The sequence below is a fragment of the Vigna unguiculata genome, chromosome 5 (assembly GCF_037176805.1).
Source record: "Vigna unguiculata cultivar grain cowpea cultivar isolate G323 ecotype 2 chromosome 5, ASM3717680v1, whole genome shotgun sequence".
Taxonomy (NCBI): Eukaryota; Viridiplantae; Streptophyta; class Magnoliopsida; order Fabales; family Fabaceae; genus Vigna; species Vigna unguiculata.
In genome coordinates this window covers 54,748,766-54,771,011 of record NC_140796.1, presented here as the reverse complement: position 1 = coordinate 54,771,011, position 22,246 = coordinate 54,748,766, and the positions used below count along the sequence as shown (strand labels likewise).

Here is a 22,246-nt window from a genome sequence, read left to right as displayed (position 1 = left end):
TAGAGTGAAATGAAGAGAGAAGAAGTAACAGAGAAGTGATGACTCATGATTATGTTCTTAATTTAACATCAATTCAACTCAACCGGCCCTACCCTACAAACCTAAAAGTAAAAGACATTACATCATAAAACCAAAAGAGTAGAAACCTGGCCGGAATATTCTCTCTCCGTCGCCTGAAACCACCGTCGTCTACCTCGTTCGATGCTTGGCGGGTTTAGTCCGCTGCGCCTTGTTGTGGTCCCGTGGCGGTGCTTTTCCAAACGCGGCGCAGAAGCCGCATGCAGAGAGTCTGGGAGACGGAGGCTCGATCGCCGGCGAGACTTTTCCGGTGCGGTAGGCGCGCGTTCCGCCGTTGGAGCGGGTTCTCTGGAGGGGCGGCGCTGGTTGAAGTTGAAGGTCTTTAATCTCATCGGTGTCGTTGTTGTCGTCGTTGTTTTGGTGTTGGTTGTTGACTTTGTTCAATTCCTCTGATAAGAACCTATCGTCCCAAACAAAGCCAGAAGAACCCTGCCTCCTGAAGGACACTGCAGATCTTTGAAGACCAGCCATGGCGGCGAGAGTAAGGAATTATGAATTTTTGTTGTAGCTACTTAGCTCTACTTCGGAGCAATACCCACCATCAATCTCTCTTTTAACTCTTCATCTGTTTTTTTGTGTTGTGTTCGCTATGTATCACTTTTTCTTCACTATGCGCATAATAAATAAATGAGAGAGGCAGTTGGTGAAGGTGAAGAAAATGGTTAAAAGTGGTTAATAGGAGTGTCCTATTAAGCCATATCCAACTCAATGTCTCCTCTCCTCCCATTTTTTTATTGTTTTTTAATTATATTATTATATTATTGAGTATACAAAAGATAGGTATGAAAGTTGAATTTCTTTTACTTGTACGCGGAAGAGATTTTAATAATTCCAATAAATTAAAATATATAGTAATTTTGAATTTTTTATTTATTAAATAATTAGATTTGATTAAATAATTGAAATATTTTATTTTTTAATTCTTTTATCTGAGTCGATTTGTTCCGAAATTTAATGGAATTAATTCGTGAATTTAATGGAATTAATTCGTCTTAATTTTTGGTTCACACAATTCAATTTTTGAAAATTTTCAATTTTCTTTGTTTGAGTGCATTTCAAAATATAATATTTTAATTATTTAAAATATTATTTTAAAATTTTTTATTTCAAATTTTTTTAATTTTCTCATTCAAACATGCCAAAATTTTTTTAAAAGAATTTTAAATTATTCAAATACATAAATTACCAACTTATATTGTCACCATTACTGAAATTTTTGGTGTTGTTTACTCATTGTGTTTTTTAAATTCCAACATCTAGTCATATAGATAACATAATCCGATCAATTATTATAACCCAATCATATTGGAAATATTGTTTATTTTAAAACATAATTTTTATTAAAATTTTATCTTTAGAAAAAAAACTTTAAAATATATTTTAAAGATGATTGGATAGAGTGGAACAACTTTATTTTGAATATTCATTGAGAAGAAAGGAAAAAATTAATCAAAAATTTGTATTAAAGATTTCATGTCAATTATAAATAAGACAAGTTTACATCATATAAATATGTACAAAGTTAATTTTATAAGATCAAGTTAGATTTTAAGTTCATTTCTTAACGTAGTACCATAATCATGATTAAAATCTATTGTAACAAAAGAATTTGTTTATTTAATTTATTGTTCTATCTTTTATCATGATAGTACTATTGAACTATCTTTTAATTTTTAATTTCATGTTCAAGATATATAAAATTTAAAATTCATTTTTTAATATTTTTGATATTATAAATAATTTTAGTGGTAAATAATGATTGAAAATAATATACGAAGATTTTTAAAGATCGTGCATGTAAAGACCCTTAAAAAGGTATAGACACTAATTAATATAGGAAGTTGAATAATAAATGGTGGAGGCAAAAGCTTGAATGTATATTTGGATATATTAATTAAAGAATTGTTAATTAATGGTTTATTTGGGGTGGTGGTTGTGTAAATTAGAAATATAAAAAAAAAAAAATGATGGGCATTGTGACTTTGTGCGCAACTTGGCATGACACACGGGGTGTTAGGTCCACCAAGTGAGTGAGTGTGTGCACACTAACTCCACCGGCCTGTCATATCATAATCACTCAATAAATCAAACAAACAAAACGCAATTCACGTCCTTGTCTCCTAACAAAGCCTTACCACTAATTATTTTCTATTTCCAACTCATCTTACATTATTTAATATATTATTAACTACGGATTTTAATATTTATCTGTTCATGTATAAAATGATATAATGTTGTAGTAGTCACTTTTTGCCTAATGTTATATACTTTGCACGTATAGGAAATATTGACTTAAAAAAAGACTTGTTAGAACTTATAGATGAAATGGAGTAAAAAAAAGAGAAAATGTAAATAAATTACAAATTCTTTGAAGCGACAAAATTATCGGCAAATAATACAAATTCTTCGAGTTACAAAATTATAAGTAAATTGCAAATTATTTAAAGTAACAAATTTATAAATAAAATGAAGTAGAAAAGATTGCATACCTTTTAAAGTTTTTTTTAGTTGCTGATATAAAGAATACTGAAAAAAAGTTAAATAGATCGGACAAAGAAACAAAATTATAAACAATAGAAATCCAAAGAGACGAAAATGGGAAGATTTCTTGACTATTGTCACTTTTCATGATCTTAGTTCGTATGTTACCTAGCACTGTTCAAAAGTTAATTAAATTAGAAAATTTAAAAGTAACAGAATTATAAGAAGAGGAAAAAATTAATTCCGCGAGTTACGGAATAACGATAAAATAAATTATAAATTATTCCAAGACAAATTTATGTACCCACAATGTATTCGCACGCGTCTAATAATCCAACCGAGGATAACTAAGAAAAAATCAACGATGATGATAATTCACTTACACTTCCTTCTAATATATCTACCCGAACATGATTCACCAAGACAACCAAGAAGACAAGAAAAGAAGACCATATAACACGTCTCATAGATAATTTGTTTAGCATTCCCTTGTAAAAACAAAGCCATTGTACAAATTTACTTTTCATTTAAATTTTTCATTTAATTCAACAATCTTATTTCTTTTAGTTACTCATATTTTTTACACAACAAAATAAAGACACTTAAAAAAAATAAATTAAAACCAAAATATACATATACAAACCAAACTATTAAAACATAGTAAATTTAATGTCACGATCTTAAATAAAGGAATATAGACATATGTAATGGATTATCAAATATCTTCAACGAAATAACATAATATACTATTTTAATAAATTACTTATTAAATAGTTTGTTAAATAATTGATTAAAAAATTGTTTAATAAATAAATTATGTACTGAATACACTGTGACATAAATTGTTACACAAATTAATAAAAATGTATTACTTTATTTAATTTAACACTATTAAACAAATCAGTGTATTTTTTTTATTTAATTTCTTTTATTAACATATATTAATGAATAGTTTAATATTAAATAGTTGTTCACATAAATAAAAAAATGTTACAAATATTGTTAGATAAATTAAACTAGTTATTAAATAATTTATTACATGATTTTGTTTCATATTTTTTCCAGCCAATTTTTAAAATTTTATTTTCTTATACAAAATATATATATATATATATATATATATATTAAATTTTGAAATTCAAAAAAAAAAAAAAAATTCAAACAAGGGAAAGTCATGATTTATGCAGACGACTTCTCCTTTATAATAAAAACAAAGAATTCCTCTTTCTCGAATACTATTTCACCCAATTATCGTATTATTACACTAATTAAAGACTACTTCATGGATTAACAATTTTCCACCAAAATCTAGTTATGCTTCCATAACTTTTATTATTAATTTCTAGCGCAACTTGAAATCATATTTAATAAATATGACTTTTCTTGAATGAAGGCATGCACATAAAACATGATTTATCCATTTCTGTAATAAATGCAGTTCACCCCCACCAACCAATTTAACCTATTTGTATTTTCTGCTGTTTTTTTAATATTACTTTTAAAGATCTTAAAGTTTTAAAATATATTAAAAAGAATTTTAATATACCATCGTCAATCTATTTTTAATGCTAAGCAGATCACAACAAAACACACACACCAGAAAATATGAACTACTCACCAATTCTCAACGGTTTGGGCTGAGAGTGAAGTTTTATGGAAAGGACAAGCATGTTCTTTTATTACAGAGTGATGAATTGATTGTTTTTGAAACACGGCAGCGTTTCTGTTATTCCATTTACGCCATAGAAGGCAAGGTATTAAAGCACATTTATTTGAAACTTTGGCCGCATCACATTTAACTCTTCCCGGCCATAATTTATTCGTTGCATTAAATAAGAATTCAAGTGGAGGAGTTGGGAAACATTCTACTGAGACGTGCAATATATAAGAAAACTCCAAATCTTAAACCAAAACCTAATCTCACAGCATAATCTTTAATCCGATATTTACGCGAAAAGCACACTCATAGTATACATTGATTAATGAGAAGAAGATTAGAAAACGAAGATTACACACCTGGACCTGGAACACATTAAGGTAGAGAACCACACAGGAAGCGAGAAGAGACTAACCCGTTCCGAAAGATAGTATTAGAGTCTGATGCGAGCGTTAGAGCGGCGTTGGGACTGCGATCTCTAAGTCGACGACGAGGGTTAAAGTCGTCGGAATCGGAATAATCGAGAGCAGAGAGACACGAGGTGAAGGGAGATGAAGTGATTTAAAACGGTTGAAGCGATGCGCAGATGAGTCTCCAAGGAGTTTTTTATAGGAGTGTGCACAAACTAAAAATATATTTAAACTAAAATAATATTACTAAAATTAAGAGTGGCATTTTAACACTAAAAATATACACCCAAAAGATAAATACATCACAATGTTTGACTCTAGGTTCCAATCAAATAAGATAATATTTTCTAAACATAACAAGTTTAAATTTAGAATTAAAATAAAATAATTTAATGATTTTTATTATTTTTAAAATAAATTTACTTAAAAATTCAGCATTTATAAAAAAAATCATTATTCATTGTATCTTTTTCATTATTATATAATGCGATATTAATACTGGCATATTAAGTTTGTATTCTATTATTACTTGTATATACGAAATATGAAACATAATCTATGATGTGAATACCCCACCTTTACTCAAAGGAAAAAAAAAAGAGTTTTCAATAATAATAATAATAATAATTTATAATAGTGTGTTTGATTTTATAGATGTACCAGTTAAGGATTTTACCGAGAATTTTTTTTTTAACTTTTACCACTAAATAGTCAAAAGATTCAGAGAAGTATTATAAGAAATTTAAATTCTTTTGGAGGTGTAACAACAGAATTCTTTGGAGGTGTAGAGAGAAACCCTCTTCCATTAATTTGCATTGACTTGACGGATTTAAAGAATGACCGAATTTTACACAAATTTATAATATATTTTACTTTTAATTAAATTTTTTCACTTTTATTTGAATTTTAACTATATGGTAAAATTTTCACTATGATAATAATAACGATAATATTGATAATAATAATTTTATTATTATTAATTAATTTTAATCAGAGAATAAAATTGTAATTTAATTATTTTATTTATTAAAATAACTTTTGTCTATCACATTATTTATTAAAATTGAATTTACTAAATTAACATACTTTATTAGAATTGAATTTGATCAATATCAGCGAAATGAATTATTTTAGAACTCATTATGAAGTAAATATAGTACAAAATTAATGACTTCAATAAATGACCAATAAGAATAGGTCTTAGACTAAATCTAAAACTATATTCGACGGTATGTGTAACCATTTAATTTAATATCAGCGAAATGAATTATTTTAGAACTCATTATGAAGTAAATATAGTACAAAATTAATGGCTTCAATAAATGACCAATAAGAATAGGTCTTAGACTAAATCTAAAACTATATTCAATGGTATGTGTAACCATTTAATTTAATGAGATCGTACCATTCTATTAAAAATAAATCATGTCATCAATTTTTGAATCAAGGAAATAATAATTCATAATAAAATGCCACGATTAAACGATCTCCACACAAGGTTATGTAGTCATACATTCTATGTAATATCACATCTAATCCCATTTATAAGAAAAATAATAATTTAATTTGATTTATACAAAAAAACATTAACCTATTTTCGAACTAAGTCCTTGTTAAATTATTTAAGTGCCCTATATTTATTAAGAAATATATTTCTGAGACATTAATGCAAGGATAATTGGGAATGAAAGTATAATTTGTTATAATTAAAAAAAAAAAACTCTATACTTATTGGTCTTAGTAAATTAGTTATTTGTGTTTTATAAATTGGAAAAGAAGCAGGTAGTATTAGCAATGAAATAAAGGATTGAAAGTTCTCATGTCTGTCACCTGTTAGCTCTGTTAGCTAAAAGTAGTTGTACTAACATGGATAAGAAAATCCCTAATTTGGATGAAAGGGCAACCATGTTTTGCAGTTGCATGGATCCAGGCAAAACTTGTCCGGCGTTAGCTGACAACATAGAAGAAAGTTTGGATTTAGTATATCAAAGCAGGCAGATCATCACAGAAAGATCGGAAACGCCTAATAAAACTCTTACTGTAGAGAATCATCTACTGATGTGTCATGTTAAAAAATGGCCTCCACAATTCCATGGCTACATTGCTGAAGCTCCAACAAAACTAGAAAATATGGAGGTCTCATCTTTCAGAAGAACCTGTGGGTTACCCTGTTCAGCCTGCGCCAACGAGAGGAAAGGTCATGTTATTTCATGTTGCCTGATTCTTTTTTAACAGCAACTTACACGAAATTCTTGGAATATTCAGTCAAAATACTCACAAAGGTCCATTTAATTTTCAGTTGGCAATAGTTAAATGAAGCTGACAACAAAGAATGACCTTGAGCTAGTTCCAACTCGGACAAGTGAAAAGTTTAAGAAAATAAAGCATACCAGTTTCCCATGGTCAAGAATCAGAATGTTGTCCATGTTTATAACAGTTGAAATCCGGTGAGCAATTGTGAGAACTGTCATTCCTTTGCATTCACCGGATATGGTAGTTTGCAGCAGTGAAGCAGTTTGAAGGTCTACATTGGCTGTGCATTCATCCAAACAGAGAACCTAAGAGGACAAAAGGAACCTCTCAGTTACCTAATGATCAGATCTGGGAGTAGTGTACGATATTTTGTTGAGATAACAATATCTGGAAGCTTTTGTTCTGTGAAATATCTATTCAAGAAACCTTAATAAGACAAGACAAAAAATCCTCAAATAATCATTCTTACCTTGGAAGATTTCAAAAGTGCACGGGCAAGGCAAAGAAGTTGCCGCTGGCCAACTGAAAATGACGTCCCTCCTTCCTTTACAAGAAGGTCCAGCCCTCCAGCTGCTTCTACTTCGTCTTTCACATGGCACTTTTCCAATGCATTCAAAATTTTTAAGTCATCATTCATTTTGAAAGGATCTAGGTTATCCCTAGAACATTGAGAATGCAGGGCATAAGTATTGATGAAATGTAGGTGCAGTCAGAACAAAAGCTAATACAGTTTCTTCTTGAAAAGAATGTAAGAACATTATCATTGAGAAGGAGCTAAATCAGAGTTTGCCTCAGAAGTATTAAGTAGAAAAGTCCAAATAAAGTACCTTAATGATCCTTCGAACAAAAATGGACTCTGAGGGACAATGGCCAAATGTGTACGTAGTTCTCTGACAGAAATATTTTTAATATCCACGCCATCAATTGAGATGGAGCCTGTACATATTGGAGTAAGACGGAAAAGAGCATTTAACACACTGGACTTTCCAGCACCTGTTCTTCCAATTATTCCAACCTGAATTACATGTTGTGTAATTAGTATTAAACCTAATGGGTGTGAACCTAAGAAAACTTCAATACAAATTCAAAAGTAGTTCACTGACTTGGGTTCCTCCAGCAATTCTAAAACTAAGATTGCAGAGTGCAGCTGGCAAAGATGGCATATATTTCAAAGTAACACAATCAAATTCGATAAATCCTTGATTTGGCCAATCTGGATTCAAGTATAGGCCTCCGGTTTGTTCTTCTTGAGGAATGTCCATGTACTAAAAAACATTAAACGGATATTAGGCGTCAGCGTATATATGTCAAAACATGTTTCAATTAAGGGAAATAAGTCTCTTATTCATACTTGAAGAGTTCTTTCAACTGAAACCATCTCCTTTTCTGTTTCAGTGAAGCTTGACAAAAAACTTCCCAATAAGGACACAATTGGAGCTGCATATGAGAGGGCCAATCCTACCTTTTAAAAAAAAAGTTACATGTTCAGTTTTGATATAAATTGGTTGATCAAATCAGAGATTTAATTAAAGATTAAAGGATAGCAAACAAACCAGTCCTGGGGTACCAAAGTTGATGGGCAGACTGCCACGAGATCCAATAACAGCCATCACAGCTATGAAAGAGATGATAAATGCACCTAATAACTGGAAGAAAATAATTATTAGCAACAACCAATAATCCAGATTCAATACAAATTCATATTTAACCTTTGGATGTACTGTATTGTTGCACGTATAAATCATATAAAGTTTAACATGTTTTAGGTGAATTGCTGTATTTTCTCATCTTGAAATGTTAATAAATATACTTGGCTCAAAGGACATACCTGAAGACGCAAGGAAAGCCACAAACTTGCTACTATCTCTGTGTAGGAAGTCTTCTGATACAAGGTTACATGTTCAGTGAATTTGGTAAAGAAAAAGTCCTGGTAAAAATGAACATTGTAACATAGTTAATTAGTTACACCAACTCACATAGTATAAATTTTTCCAGTACATATGACAAGCAACTAATGCATGTAGAAAAAAAAAAAGCTTTAAAGTGCAGTAAAAGTCAAGAAAATGTATTTAGGTTAATATAACTCCATAAAACCAGCTTACAATGTGGAATGGACACCCACTTATATATTATAATTTAGTTATATCTCTAGTCATTGTAAAATTTTCAACAAAAAGGTATCGGTAAAGGCACCATAACCAGATAAAAAAACCAAACAAATAGCCAGCACTTCAGAAAGTTCAGTTGACAGTGCTGCCTATTTCCAAGTAACCTTGAAAATAACTATGCTTTAAAGTAGTTGTTTAAAAACACTAATCGATATCTTGCAATCTTTTCCTCTGATAGTAACAGATCTTGATAGGCGGATACGCGTGCTGCAGGTTCATCTTTATGATTGCTTTCTTTAGGAAGATAGAGCATGTACTCTTCTTAATTTTGTTAAGGTAGTTATTATAATACATAGATCAAACAATAGTTTCCAGCCACGTCTAAATCTTTACTTAATAGCATACATATTTCTTGGCAAGAAATTTCACATGGTAAACGAGGTTTTTTGGAAACACTAAAAACTACAATAGTCAGTAGCAGTAGGGTCACTCCATAAACAAAATTTTTATATTATGAATGGATGTGACAAGTAAAAGATTTTAAAACAAATAGTTATCTTCTCGTCCTCAAATCTTATTGATATGCATGATATATCTTAAGTACCCTTGTTGAGTAAAGTTCTTCAACATGATACAAAGTTCTTTTTATTATCATTACTTTAAAATGACTTATATTTACCTCAGATTTAAACGCCCTAATAGTTGATGATCCATCAAGTGTTTCAGTGAATGATGAGTATATTGGAGAACGTGAAACACTATCCAGTCGTCGTAATTCTCTCGATGTTGACCTGTAGAAGAACTGAAGCCACTGCATAGATCAGTTGATTGTTGTCTATTATACCAAGTCAAAGAAGTGATTATGGTTTTAATCGTTTGAGACCGAAGAAACACTGAATAATTTATTTGTAGTTTTATAAAAGCCTTATTTTGTACTCCATAATTATGAGGGTTTCCAAATTCGTACAATTTAATAACAAATAATCCTAATAGATTTAGGAACTTACAGTCTAAAAAACAAGGAGTGTGGTTAAATATAAAAGTATCAATAAGAAAAATAATACCTGAAGTCTACTGTAGATATACCAAAATGGCAATAGCAAGAGTAAGAAGAAGACCTACAGAAAATCGAAAGATAAAAATAGATCATGGGGAACATTAAGACAAATCTTGGTAGTTCCATAATACATATGACAAACTAAGAAAATCATTGCACCTGTACGTAACACAAAATTATTGTAATACCCAACAGGCCTACGAAATTCGCTAGGAGAATGTTTAGAATGAATGGAAGTGAATCATCAATGGTATAAAGATCTGAAGATAACCTACACAAAACATAAGAAATCGTGAAACACAAAATTCATATTATCATTATCTGCTATTATTCCCTGAAGACATCTTATTCTAACCTGTTCAGTATTCTCCCACCAGGGGTCTGATCAAAGAATTGGACAGGCGCATTCATAAGCTTGTTGAGCAATTTATTGTGTACCTTAGTTGCAGCTTGTAATCCACCAAAAGCAAAAGAGAATGCCCTCACCAATGTGAAAAAGGAATTAATAATACAAAAGAGACACAGTATAGCCTGCACCATTAATTATCATCTCAAACAAATTAGAAAATTACATTCAATAGTAGCTTATAGTGTAGTAGGTAAATAATCAGGTAATTTTAACGTACTACAAATGATTTTAAAATAGTGAACCAAGAAATTAAAAAAAGTTTAATACTGAAATTATCTGAATTACTTCAAGTATTTTGCATTACTTTCTAAATTGTTATAAACCTTTGCATTACTTTGAACTGTTATAATTGTTTTGTGCTTCTTGCACTAGCTATATTTAAATGTCCATGAATATTTGCTGTGCCATAAAGTATTTAATTGTCCATGAGTCATGTCCAGAAAGAAAAATGTACTATGGAAGCTAGCACCGCTGCTCATCCCTTACCAGATAGAAAGACACAGAATATCTTGTCTGACTGCTTTCTGTTGTTGTATCAACCCAATATGACAACCATAAATCGTTTCCATTACGAGAAGCTTGCATCAGAATAGCTGATAGGCATATAATGACTGTCATGAACCAGCCAGTGAAGACAGCATAATTCCTTCAAAAGGCACTAAATTGTTAATCAACTATTGAAGACCAATCTCCATACATGTCTGATATCAGAAACGTATATGTTTACTTACTTATACACTCCAATTTCAACTTTTCCCTCTTTCCTCAGCTCAACTTCAACGATCTCCTCTGCTCCCTCCAGAGCACGCACAATACCTGTGCCAAGAAGAGACTGCTCCTCGGATTTGGAAGAAAGATTTGGGCTGCAAGATTCTCCATGATTCTGTAAAGCTGAATCAATTTCATTCAGCGGAGAGAATTGTGTACATGAATTAATTGGAAAGTCATCTGAATTTCCTATCCACTTTATGCGTCCCTTGTCCATTACAACAATCTTGTCAGCAGAAGATATTGCCTGCACATAAATTTAGATGCATCAATAAGTTAATCCTTATACAAGTACACCTTTTATACCAATACAAAATATATAATACATATCTACTGAAAAATATCAGTGAAAATATCATGTTCTTCTGAATTTAATCAGAATACTTGACAAAATAATAGTTTTGAAGAGAGTACACAATAACCTGAATATTGTGGGTACAGAGCAATCGGGTTTTTCTCTGCATAAGGGGGCCTAGAAGGGCATTGTATAAGATACATTGAGCAACTTGTACATCTACTGCACTCAGGACATCATCAAGCATAACAACAGCTGAGTCATGATACAATGCCCTGTTAATTGAGCAGTATTAGAACAACTTTTTTTATAAAAGTAATCAAGGCATAAATCTCTCAAAATATAAGCACCTTGCCAAGGCAAGACGAGCTCTCTGTCCACCTGATAAGTTGACTCCTTTCTCTCCAATATAAGCCATGTCACCTCCAATCATCAATGAGACATCAACATCTAATGCACATGCCTTCAGTGTATCAGTATACCTGTTAAGAGCATTAGTTATTTTGGTTCAAAACATATTTATAAAGGTCAAGGTCACACGTTGAGCAGAAGAAAAAAGTCTAGGTTTCAACAAGATTAAAATTGAGGCATAAAAAACTCCTAAAGTTGAAGGCATTATACCTTTCAGGATCATAACTTTTCCCGAATAATATGTTGTCGCGCACCGTTCCAGATAAAATCCAAGGGACCTGCTGTGTGAGAATTTGAGGAAACAAAGACACAAGAAATTTCACTCAAGGCTAAGCATATCAATTATCATATACAAACCTGTGGTACATAAGCAATGGATTCATTGGAATAAATAGAGCCACGAACAAGTTGCATTTCTCCAAGGATTGAATATAACAGGGATGATTTACCTGAACCAACCTGAATACACACAGTAGAAGTAATTATAGATATAACTAAGTTGTGTTTCAGATATTAGTAGGTTCATTTATCAATTTGAATTATGAATATTGAAATTCTGGTGATGTTGACAGATATAGAGGACTGAGTGAATGGAATCATGACATACATTATGTATTTTAGTATCCATTTTTCATAAATTTGATAGGTGAGCATATCCAATGAAATTACTCTACCATATAAGATTATTTTACATTATTTGCTAAAGACATCTTGATTAAATTCAAAAAGGGATCTGACCTCTCCAATAACTGCAACAAAGGAACCCTGGGACACACTTAGAGTCACATGATTCAACACCATATTTAATGCCTGTTCCTCACTACTTGACCAAGTACAACATGCATCTTGGATAAATACACCCAAACGTTGAACAGAATCAGGTTGTTCACTTAGGAATGATGATGGAGAGGAATTTGTGTCTCCCACTTTAAATTTATGTTCAGAACAAGCGAGAAACCTACTCAACCGTCTAGAAGATATGATGGCCTGTAGTGACATTAATAAAAACTATTCATCCCAATGCATGTACAAATCAAATATGTTCATAAAAACTATGGAATATAGGAGACTCACATCAATCAATCCATTAATTACCCAAGGGAATGAATTTAGTGGTGAAATAAGGGTGTTGAACAATGCAAGACAAGTGAAAACCTGCAATAGAGGTTTTTTACTGCATTAGATTTCTTAACATTGACAGAAAATAATTAAGTGCAAAATAAAGAAGAAAAACTAATCTGTAAGATTAGGTGAAATAAATTTCAAAATACCATTGCAGCATCAAGTTGATGTCCCATCAGTGCATAGAGTCCAAATGTGAAAAGGGAAAAGAGTGTTGGTGTTGTAGCCCAAAAGAAAACACACCACGCATCCAAGTACTTTCGAGTCTATAAAAGTGGATGAAACATGATCATAAACATTAGATAAGAAAGAAAGCAAACAATTTTCTTTTGCCATTCTTGAATACTACCTCAGTGGATTTCAAGAAAAACTCTACAGTGTTATCCATAAAATAAAATCAGAACACCAATTCTTACAGCTAAGTGTTTGACTTCCAAAGATCTTGTATCCATCAACCAACTAGAAAAAAGAAGTTCCCATCCATACATCTTCAAAGTGCGAATATAAGTCAAAATTTCTCCTGTCTTACGAATCCTGTAACAAAATCATAACTTTTAATATTGCAAATATGCACCAACAGATTTGATCATATCCATCCACCATTGCCCCAAAGAAAAAAGTTAAATGAGAAAATTAGGCAAAGAATAATAAGCTGTTAATCTTAAGAGTAAAAGTTGCTTCTCATCCAAGCAACACTTTACTTTCTAGAAACTCCGATCATTCACTGATAACTAGAAAACTTCTCCAAACTCCAAAGCAAATGAAATGATTGCACGAATGTTAGAATTTATGCATAGCAGCTTATGTGCTGCAAATTTTTACATTACATGTCCATGAGACATGTGACTGTAACTTAAATTGCACTTTTAGCATTGTGTCACAACTTCAAGAGTTAAGAAAATTTTAAGCAACATGCAATGCACTGTGTATGCCCTCCGTAAGAATATAAACTTTGATGGGAAAATTATATTGACACGTGTAATATAATTGGAAAAGCAACACAAATTGGAATAACACAATTTGCAATATTTGAGGAGGGAACTGACCAAATGAATTAAATGAAGTATGAAAGTCAAAGTTAATCAATTTATTTATGGTTACCTTTCATCTTTCTCCTTCATCATCTGCTCAGTAGCCCTTGCAATCAATTGTGCTATCCATTTATTCACTGAAGATTAAAATTGAGTAATAAACCAAAACATTAATTTTTTAAATACATGAATGAACTTCAAGGTCAAGTAAACATTTCTTAAAAATTATCCACTATAAAAAGCTGCTAATAGCGTCCCCAGCAGGCTTGTCTTTTGAATTTCTTAGGATGAAAAAACTGTTTCTTAAAGAAATCCCGCATTGGAGATAATAGACGTAGCACAACCAATTTCTTCACCATAAAATTTGTTTCTTATAAAAAAGAAACGGTTTATTCAAATTACAAAACAACATTTTATAGCTTAAGAAACTCATATTAGAGATGCCCTAAGATACATGTTAAATAAAAACAGATAGCAGACAAACATCCCTGAAAGTACAACTTAAATTAAATGTTATTGATACAGTATAAAATAAAAACTTCTCTCTAAATTAAGTTATTGTTAATATTTAAGAAAAATTACTGTTTGGATTTTAAGAAACAATTTTATGTATAGATACAGTTGTAACTTCTACGCAAATTCATTCCAACTGATATTCACCATGATGAACTCAAACAGGTGAAAAAGGATTAAACACAGGGCGTAAGATAACAAGTCCGGCTTATTATCACAAAAAAAAAACAAAAATCTAAGTGATATTTCTACCTGGTATCAATAAAATGGTTATTGCTAATCCAGATACAAATGCAAATTTGACTTGAGTATACAAAAGATAGAGAGCCACTCCAATTTGTAGAGGCAGGCTGAAAAAAAAAAAACAGTGCTTAAGATGTATACAAATTACATCGTTAATAACGGCAATGACTTCATATCAAATGTAAGCTACAGAAGATGTTTTCCGGTTAGCATAAATTCTATCAAATATATCTGATGTAAGACCCAATATTATCAGATACAGGTACAGCTAAACTTCAGCAGGTTCAATGAAACAAAAAAGTAGCCTATAATCATATCTTTAATCCATAGAACAAATCATTCACGGTAACTTTATGGAATACCTATGAATGAAATTCACACTCAGACAAAATAAGGATCTTTTACGATTGATAAGTATGTTGGTGTACAAATATTTAAGAGAGAAGGAAAAAAAAAATGGTAAAGCCTATTGGCATTAAGAAGTTCAAATTAAAAAGGGAATACCTCCACATATCATGGAAACTATTACATAAGTTTACAGTTCGGTCAGCATCCACTGACATAAATGTCTGAATTTCTCCATTTGTAAATTTTGAACGCTCTGCTAAGTTCACTCGAAGACACTTCAAACACATGAAACAATGTCTATATTTTAGTACCAAAGCATAATCATGAGTCGCTATCAAAAGCCATGCATGCATCAGCAACAACAGTAGAGGAGTATAGAAAAAGGGTATGCGCATTTTATTATTAAAAAAAACTACAATTACAACATTCACAAACAGTTCGGTCAGCATCCATTTACAAAAATATCTGAATTTCTCCATTTGTAAATTTTGATCTGCTAAGTTCACGCATAAGTACTTCAAACATATGAAACAATGTTATGTTTTATTACCAAAGCATAATCATGAGTCACTATCAAAAGCCGTGCATGCATCAGTAACAACACTAGGGGAGTATATAAATAGAGTATGCGCATTTTATTATTATGAAGAAAACTATAATTTCAGCATTCACAAACAAATAAAAGAAGAGAATTGCGTACCTTCTCATAGATTAGAGTCACGATACTAGATCGCAGCTTCAGCTTCAGTTTGGAAAGATGAAAAGTATATTGTGTATCTAAAAAGGATCTAGACCAGAAAGACACTTCTCACTAATTGTTACTGGTAAATAAAGCCAAAAAACATGAAAGTTATGCTAACCCATACAACAAAATATACGTTGCTCAAAGACCAAAGGAAGCAACGTAAAAATATTGCCTTATAGAAGAAAATGAAATGAAGACATGTTTACGTTGTTTATGTGGAGGCCTGTGGATGGTTTTATTTTATATCAACACATTGATGCAATTCCGTTTTCTGTTGAAAAAGATAATGATTTTTTTTATTGGGTTCTCAACTTCACTCTTTGTGAATCTAATGCTACTTCCACAATTAAATAGCCATTATAAACAATGGTTGAATAATTATTCTATACATTTTTATTTCATACATTTTATTTATCTCGGGATTTGAGTTTAAGACTCTCAACCCCACGAAATCATTTAAGTCATAACTTTAGTCGATATGACTATACACCACCTTGAGGCTACAAATATAAAACCTCCAAAGGGACCACAAGACTAAGGCAGGTTAGGGATGACCCACAATCAAGATAACTTTCCAAAAATAACGCACAAGAAGAGAAGATAACTTAAATAGAGCTTATAAAGTTTGGACAATCATCACCTGAACCTTAAACTTATTAGGCAGAAAAAATATATAGGTGAAATATAATGTAATGAACTATATAACTGCAAGAGTTAAACTTACTTAATTATAGAGGTGAGCCCCAAGGATAATGCAAGTAAATACCCATCCACATTCACTGAACCTGGAAGAAATAACAAAAATGGAACCAAACTTTTCTTAAGTTTTCTTGTTACAATTGTTTGATATGCAAATAGAAGGAAATTATTTAAGAAAAAAAAAAGGAATGGCATTACCATCACTATAACCATGTTTATGTTAGTATGTTTGACAGGTAGATATTTGCAATGTTTTCAACTGACATATAAAGTTGTGTATCAAGGAATGCGAAATAAAAGTATCGTGCCTAAAGGGAATAAAGTAATGAAGAAGCTTATCAAATAAGAGATAAATAAAGCAATCGGTATCAACAATGGAGAAACTCAAACTATTGCTCGTCGTAACACCTTGTTGAAGAAACTGGATCAGTTTATTGAGAAGCAATGGCCCCACAAAACCAATACAATCATTAATCACCTGGAAGAATTTCATACACTTAGTAGACGCGTATAATAAATTGAAACAAGATAAAACAAAGCAAAATCGAATTAAATTTTGGTTTATTTATGGCCAAAGAATTGGTATTTTAATATTGACATAGATATACTTCATAAAAGACATCCAAATACAAAACAAGGACATGATAAGCACTCATTATCATATGGAACATCTTGTTGTGTTCTCTTGTAACCAATAAGTACATGTGTCAATTGTCATGGTGTTGGTGTCATTAAAATTACGTAATAATCCTTGTAAACCTTCTTAAGTGATCTTATTTTTAAACTGACATGATAAACAATTCCGATTCTGTAACTTTAAAACATGTCAAGGTATCAATACCTTGGACCATGGAATGCCATATACAAACTATGAAAAATTCTCTACTTATTTAGACATTGACAAAGATCGGATTTTTCCAATAAAGATGTCAAGGTACAAGTAAAACATATTATGTCATGCAAGCTGTCATACAATCAGTATATTTTCTAGTGGCACAACCGAAATTTCTAAGTACATAAACAATCAGTTATCTATCACAATAGTTGGGAAACTATACTATTTTGATTGATAGACCTTGAACCATTGCTTGTTACAGAAATCAATGCATAGTTCAAAACAAAAAAGCATCTTCTGTACACATAAGGACAGACAATAAATTTCCTTTCATTCCAAGATTAAAAAAAAAGGCTAGAACTTGCATCTCCACAGAAAAAGTCAGAATCCCATGTTGGAATTAAAAATTCGAAAGTGTTGAAGGAGATATAACTTGGACAAATTAGATTCCAGCAGTCCATAACAGCCATATGGTATAAATATTGCATATAAACACTAGTAGAGAATAACGCACAAGCTTTTTGGTTTAGCATGTGAGAGGAAAACACGATTTTGAATTGAAAAATACCTTCAATAAACCCAGGCGGAGATATGGCCATCCATATGCACTACAGAGTGCTCTAAACAAAGATGGATTAGAGCCATTGTTACTCAGTTGAGCTTGCCAGCAGGATAAAATCACATCATGACAGGAAGAAGGACCCATATCAGTCGGTAGAGGCAACAGGTCCTCAGAGTCTAATTGTTTTACCACACCATGATTCATTACTGGAGTTATGAAGTTGAAAGTCATCAAATCCCAAAAGTTTCCATCATTTCCCTATATAGGAAGAATATTAAACAAGTAATAGTAAAAACATATCACTCCTGCAAATTGAAAATAAAAATAACATAATAAAACAACATGAAAAGAGTATATTTTCTTTAAAAAATAAGCCAAACATATAATTATCTCCAAAACAATTATGAAATTTTCGTAATTATCAAAAGCCCCATACTAATAAAAAAATTTGTACATTTCCCCTTTAACTTTTCCACCAACCAACTATTTAAAAAGCACACAAGAACTAAATTGTATTCAAATTCAAGTTATACTCTACACTTCATCCCATACAAAAATGGAGACTAATTATTTTGAGAGTAAGCAAAGGAGTCTATGAAGAGAATTATGTTTGATGATTAATCAGACTTACAAGGTCTTGATAACCACCTTCCTCAAGGTCCACGCCATTCGAAAGAAGTGGATCTTCCAAAAAACTAAAATCGTGACAGCAGATTCATTCAGAATTAAAATGTGCTCTAAAAACAAAAAAGTAATTTTCATATCTATATAATAAATCACATATACTATAAAATGAATACACTATGCCTGCTACTACAATCAAATCAACTCATTTTAAATGGCATCAAATGCTTCTTCCTATATAGTATATAACCAAGGATATTTAAGAATCTAGCATGGCACACAGTTTACTAGCTGCTGCTTTTAAAATTTTATCTAATGCTTATCACTAATTTTATCTAAAAAAGAAAGTGATCCTGTAAGAAACACATGCCAGTATATACCTGCTTTTGTAAGATGGTCTCTTTATCCTGATCACATTGATGGCTATGCCAAATGAGATATTCAAGAGAACAACTAAGCTCTCCGTGATGCAAATTGAAACCTACTATTGAAAGTGCGTCAGTGTTTCACATGTAACTAACTGGTTTACAACTTATTTAAAAGAATAAAAGTATTACTAATAAAGGTAAACTTGTCATGCCCAATTAAGAAAAATATAAGCCAAGAAATAATAGCACCTTCAATGATGAAATCTTTGTCATCAAATACAAAACTGTCAATATTGCTTTAGGAATCCACCAGAAACATAAAACACGATTGAAGACAATGTGGTGACTGCTGCCACGCTTTGTGAAGAAAATAATATTTATCTACATACAAATACGAGTGAATAATAAGCAATCAAATATGTTAAACTCTACACAAAACTGGAGCTGACATCTAAAAATCAGGAAGCTTACCCACACCATCAACTCAGAACAGCTATAGAACCATTTATGATATCCAACAAAGTGACTACTATGCTCTTTCTTCCACAGAAAAAATATGTCTACAATTGAAAGACATACTCCAACAGCTGGTATAAAATCCAGGACAATTTTTTCTGGAAAGGTCATCTGTTTATTCAATGTAAAGCATCAAATGTGAATGTCATTTATCTCAAGTAAATACTACTGTAGAATACAGAAACTATGTGTGGGGGTAATGATAGCTATCCAGGTGAACCAGACATGTTTAATTTAACAAAGTTTGACAATATTGGACAATCACTAGCTACTGTTGATAGCAGCAGTGACTATATTTATATGCAAGAAAGAAGAAGGTCAAGAACAAACAAGAAAAAGACGGAAGAAGAAGATAAAAAACAAACAAGAAAACAGAGGGTAAAACCAGTGGCAGCAGAGTGTGAATTAACTCTGGCTCTGATACCAGTCCTGGATGAAAATAATAGGGGCTATTGGGGTTTTGTTACGTCCCCGCTAGCTACTGTTGGTAGCAGTAGCCATATTTATATGCAAGAAAGAAGAAGGTCAAGAACAAACAAGAAAAAGACGGAAGAAGAAGATAAAGAACAAACAAGAAGACAGAGGTAAAGCCAGTGGCAGCAGAGTGTGAATTAACTCTGACCCTGATACCATATCGGACATCTTGGTTCATCTAAAAGGAGGATAAAACTTGTATGCAGAATGTGTAAGCATGAGATGAGAACATGTCCTGCATGTATATCAACATATCTCCATAAAAGCCAAGAGGAGTAAGAATCTGTTTTCTTATTTTTCTCTTGATGTGAATGAAATTAAGCCTATATATAAGCTTGTACAAAATAAAAGAAAAATAAAGAAAGGAAAACGGAAAACGGAAAACGGGTTTCTTAACAAAAACTCTAAGATCGGCTAGTACCTGGCCATCTGATCTCCGAACTCCTCGATCAATCTTCTGGCTAAATCCAAGCACAACGACCATAACAGCAGTCACTATGTTAACCCCAAAACCTAAAACAGTAGGAAATATTAAGGAAAATCAATTCATATACGTATTTGTGTGTATAGTGCGTGAGCTGAAACTAAAATCTCAAAAACAATGAGGATATATGTCTTCAAAGCAGTCAGAGAACCTCTCTCCATCCCAAATCTGTAAACAAGGAAAAAAGGTACAAGTCAAAATGAGATTCCAATCAATTTTCATGATCTTTAATGTACAAACATTAAGGCACACTATGATATTCCTTTCATTTTGAGTCGTTTCTCAATATCTCAGAAAGAGTGTTAGTCACTGACAGTGTCACATAAGTGTAGTTAATTTTGAAGTCAAAAGCTATCAGTAAAAAACTAAAGAATCTGGAAGAAAAAGAAACTTCCTTCTGTGTTGAAAAGAAAGAAGAACAAAGAAACTATACCGTTTACGATCACAGCTATAGTCAAAACAGGGAAACAAACACCCCTAAGCTAATAAAAGAAACAAAATATTCATATAATTGTTATCTCAAAATCTCCAACAATGTTCCCATACCATCAAGAAAGCGGCAGAACACAAATTTAGTAGCAAACAGAGCAAACACGATAAATGGAGATTAAGAGACTTCATGCAATAAAGAATTACAGTTTATTTGGGCATAGTTGAGAAAGAACACAGAAACATACAGTTGTAAAACGTTAGAATTTAAAGAAACGATGACAAGAAAAAAATGGTGGAGATATATTAAAATACAGAAATGTATGGCTGTGGGTGGCAAGAGTCGGTTGCTTGTAGAAAATTGCTTACAGAAAATAGAGGAAAGAAAAAGATTGGAAAGAGGAAGAGATGCATACGAATGGAGAATTAGGGCAAATTAGATGCAAGAAATCGTCCATGGAATAGAAGAAGAGCAAGAGACAGAAAGAGTGAGTGACGCAAATGTCGTGTGTGGGTTGCTTTATAGTGTGTTCATGCATAAAAAAAAGGCGCTGGTTCATGGATTTTTTCTTTTTTCTTTTTCCCGATTTATTAGATACGCGCCTTTCACATCAATAGAAGTAAAAGATATTAGGAATTTATTTATTTATGTAAACTTTAATTTTAATATTAATGCAGGGGTTTGATTGTGCACTTATACAACATGTAAAAAAAAAGAGTAGTATATAAAAAAATATTTGTTGTTCTATGAAAATACAAAATTATTTTTTATTCAACGTTTAATTAATATTTTTACCTATGCATGATAAATCATTTTTATATAAAAAAATTTCAATTTCACTAACGACAAATTTTACGATATATATATATATATATATATATATAAATTATTAATGTATTTTGCCTTAATTCAATTATTTTTTTATTTTTTAATCAAAGTTAGCAAAAGTATAATATTGTATATAATGATTTCATTGCTGAAATACTCAAATCTTGAAGAATTTGTTTAAACTACACAATTGCAATAAATAACAACTTCTCTAATCAAAATGATTTAGATGTCATTTTAACCATTAACTAACTTGTTATTACTCGATTTTTTACTGAAAATTTTAATCTGAACTTAGATTAATTATATTAACATCTTATTTGGATTACTATCCTTAAATAAGTCGGAGCATTAAAAATCTTAAACAAGACATTAAAGAAAAGTGAAGAAAATTAAAATTCACAAAATCAAATTGTAACTCTCATGTACATGTCACGACATGAATGGAATAAAAATAATGATTGAAATAACACCTATTATAGAATTAAAAACTTATG

The 22,246-nt window shown here is 31.3% G+C and overlaps 1 protein-coding gene and 1 pseudogene across 5 annotated transcripts; both read right to left on the bottom strand.

Annotated features, from left to right (window-relative positions):
• Positions 1-25: 25 nt before the first annotated feature.
• On the bottom strand, positions 26-815 carry LOC114183681 (MAPK kinase substrate protein At1g80180 pseudogene; annotated as a pseudogene).
• On the bottom strand, positions 26-21,455 carry ABCC13 (multidrug resistance-associated protein 11). 5 transcript variants are annotated; one of them, XM_028072969.2, is made up of 37 exons: positions 21,337-21,449; positions 20,619-20,659; positions 20,429-20,528; positions 19,489-19,644; positions 19,267-19,398; positions 19,030-19,130; positions 18,657-18,720; positions 18,032-18,283; positions 17,037-17,106; positions 16,654-16,714; positions 15,885-15,972; positions 15,341-15,459; positions 14,846-14,943; positions 14,151-14,217; positions 13,466-13,583; positions 13,199-13,315; positions 13,002-13,082; positions 12,666-12,914; positions 12,285-12,386; positions 12,138-12,208; positions 11,867-11,998; positions 11,644-11,791; positions 11,185-11,468; positions 10,940-11,099; positions 10,400-10,575; positions 10,204-10,315; positions 10,052-10,105; positions 9,667-9,789; positions 8,708-8,806; positions 8,433-8,525; positions 8,231-8,341; positions 7,983-8,144; positions 7,707-7,894; positions 7,349-7,538; positions 7,017-7,184; positions 6,666-6,803; positions 26-6,577 (listed from the first exon to the last, which is right to left on the bottom strand). In XM_028072969.2, the coding sequence occupies exons 1-36, from the start codon at positions 21,376-21,378 to the stop codon at positions 6,723-6,725; spliced, it is 4,410 nt and encodes a 1,469-aa protein (XP_027928770.1). In that variant the 5' UTR covers positions 21,379-21,449; the 3' UTR covers positions 26-6,577; positions 6,666-6,722. The 5 variants fall into 5 exon arrangements, with proteins under 5 accessions (XP_027928770.1, XP_027928771.1, XP_085529179.1 ...); XM_028072970.2 differs by having other exon boundaries at positions 12,138-12,205; XM_085673053.1 differs by having other exon boundaries at positions 21,290-21,349.
• Positions 21,456-22,246: the final 791 nt, after the last annotated feature.

Excerpts from the sequence above, each read along its gene's own strand:
- ABCC13 (XM_085673053.1), bottom strand. The coding sequence starts at position 21,334 with ATGCATCTCTTCCTCTTTCCAATCTTTTTCTTTCCTCTATTTTCT. Across the intron at positions 17,107-18,031 it reads TCCGCCTGGGTTTATTGAAG|GTGATTAATGATTGTATTGG; the intron begins GTATTTTTCAAT and ends AAATTCTTCCAG. Across the intron at positions 10,576-10,939 it reads ATTCTGTGTCTTTCTATCTG|GCTATACTGTGTCTCTTTTG; the intron begins GTAAGGGATGAG and ends TTAATGGTGCAG.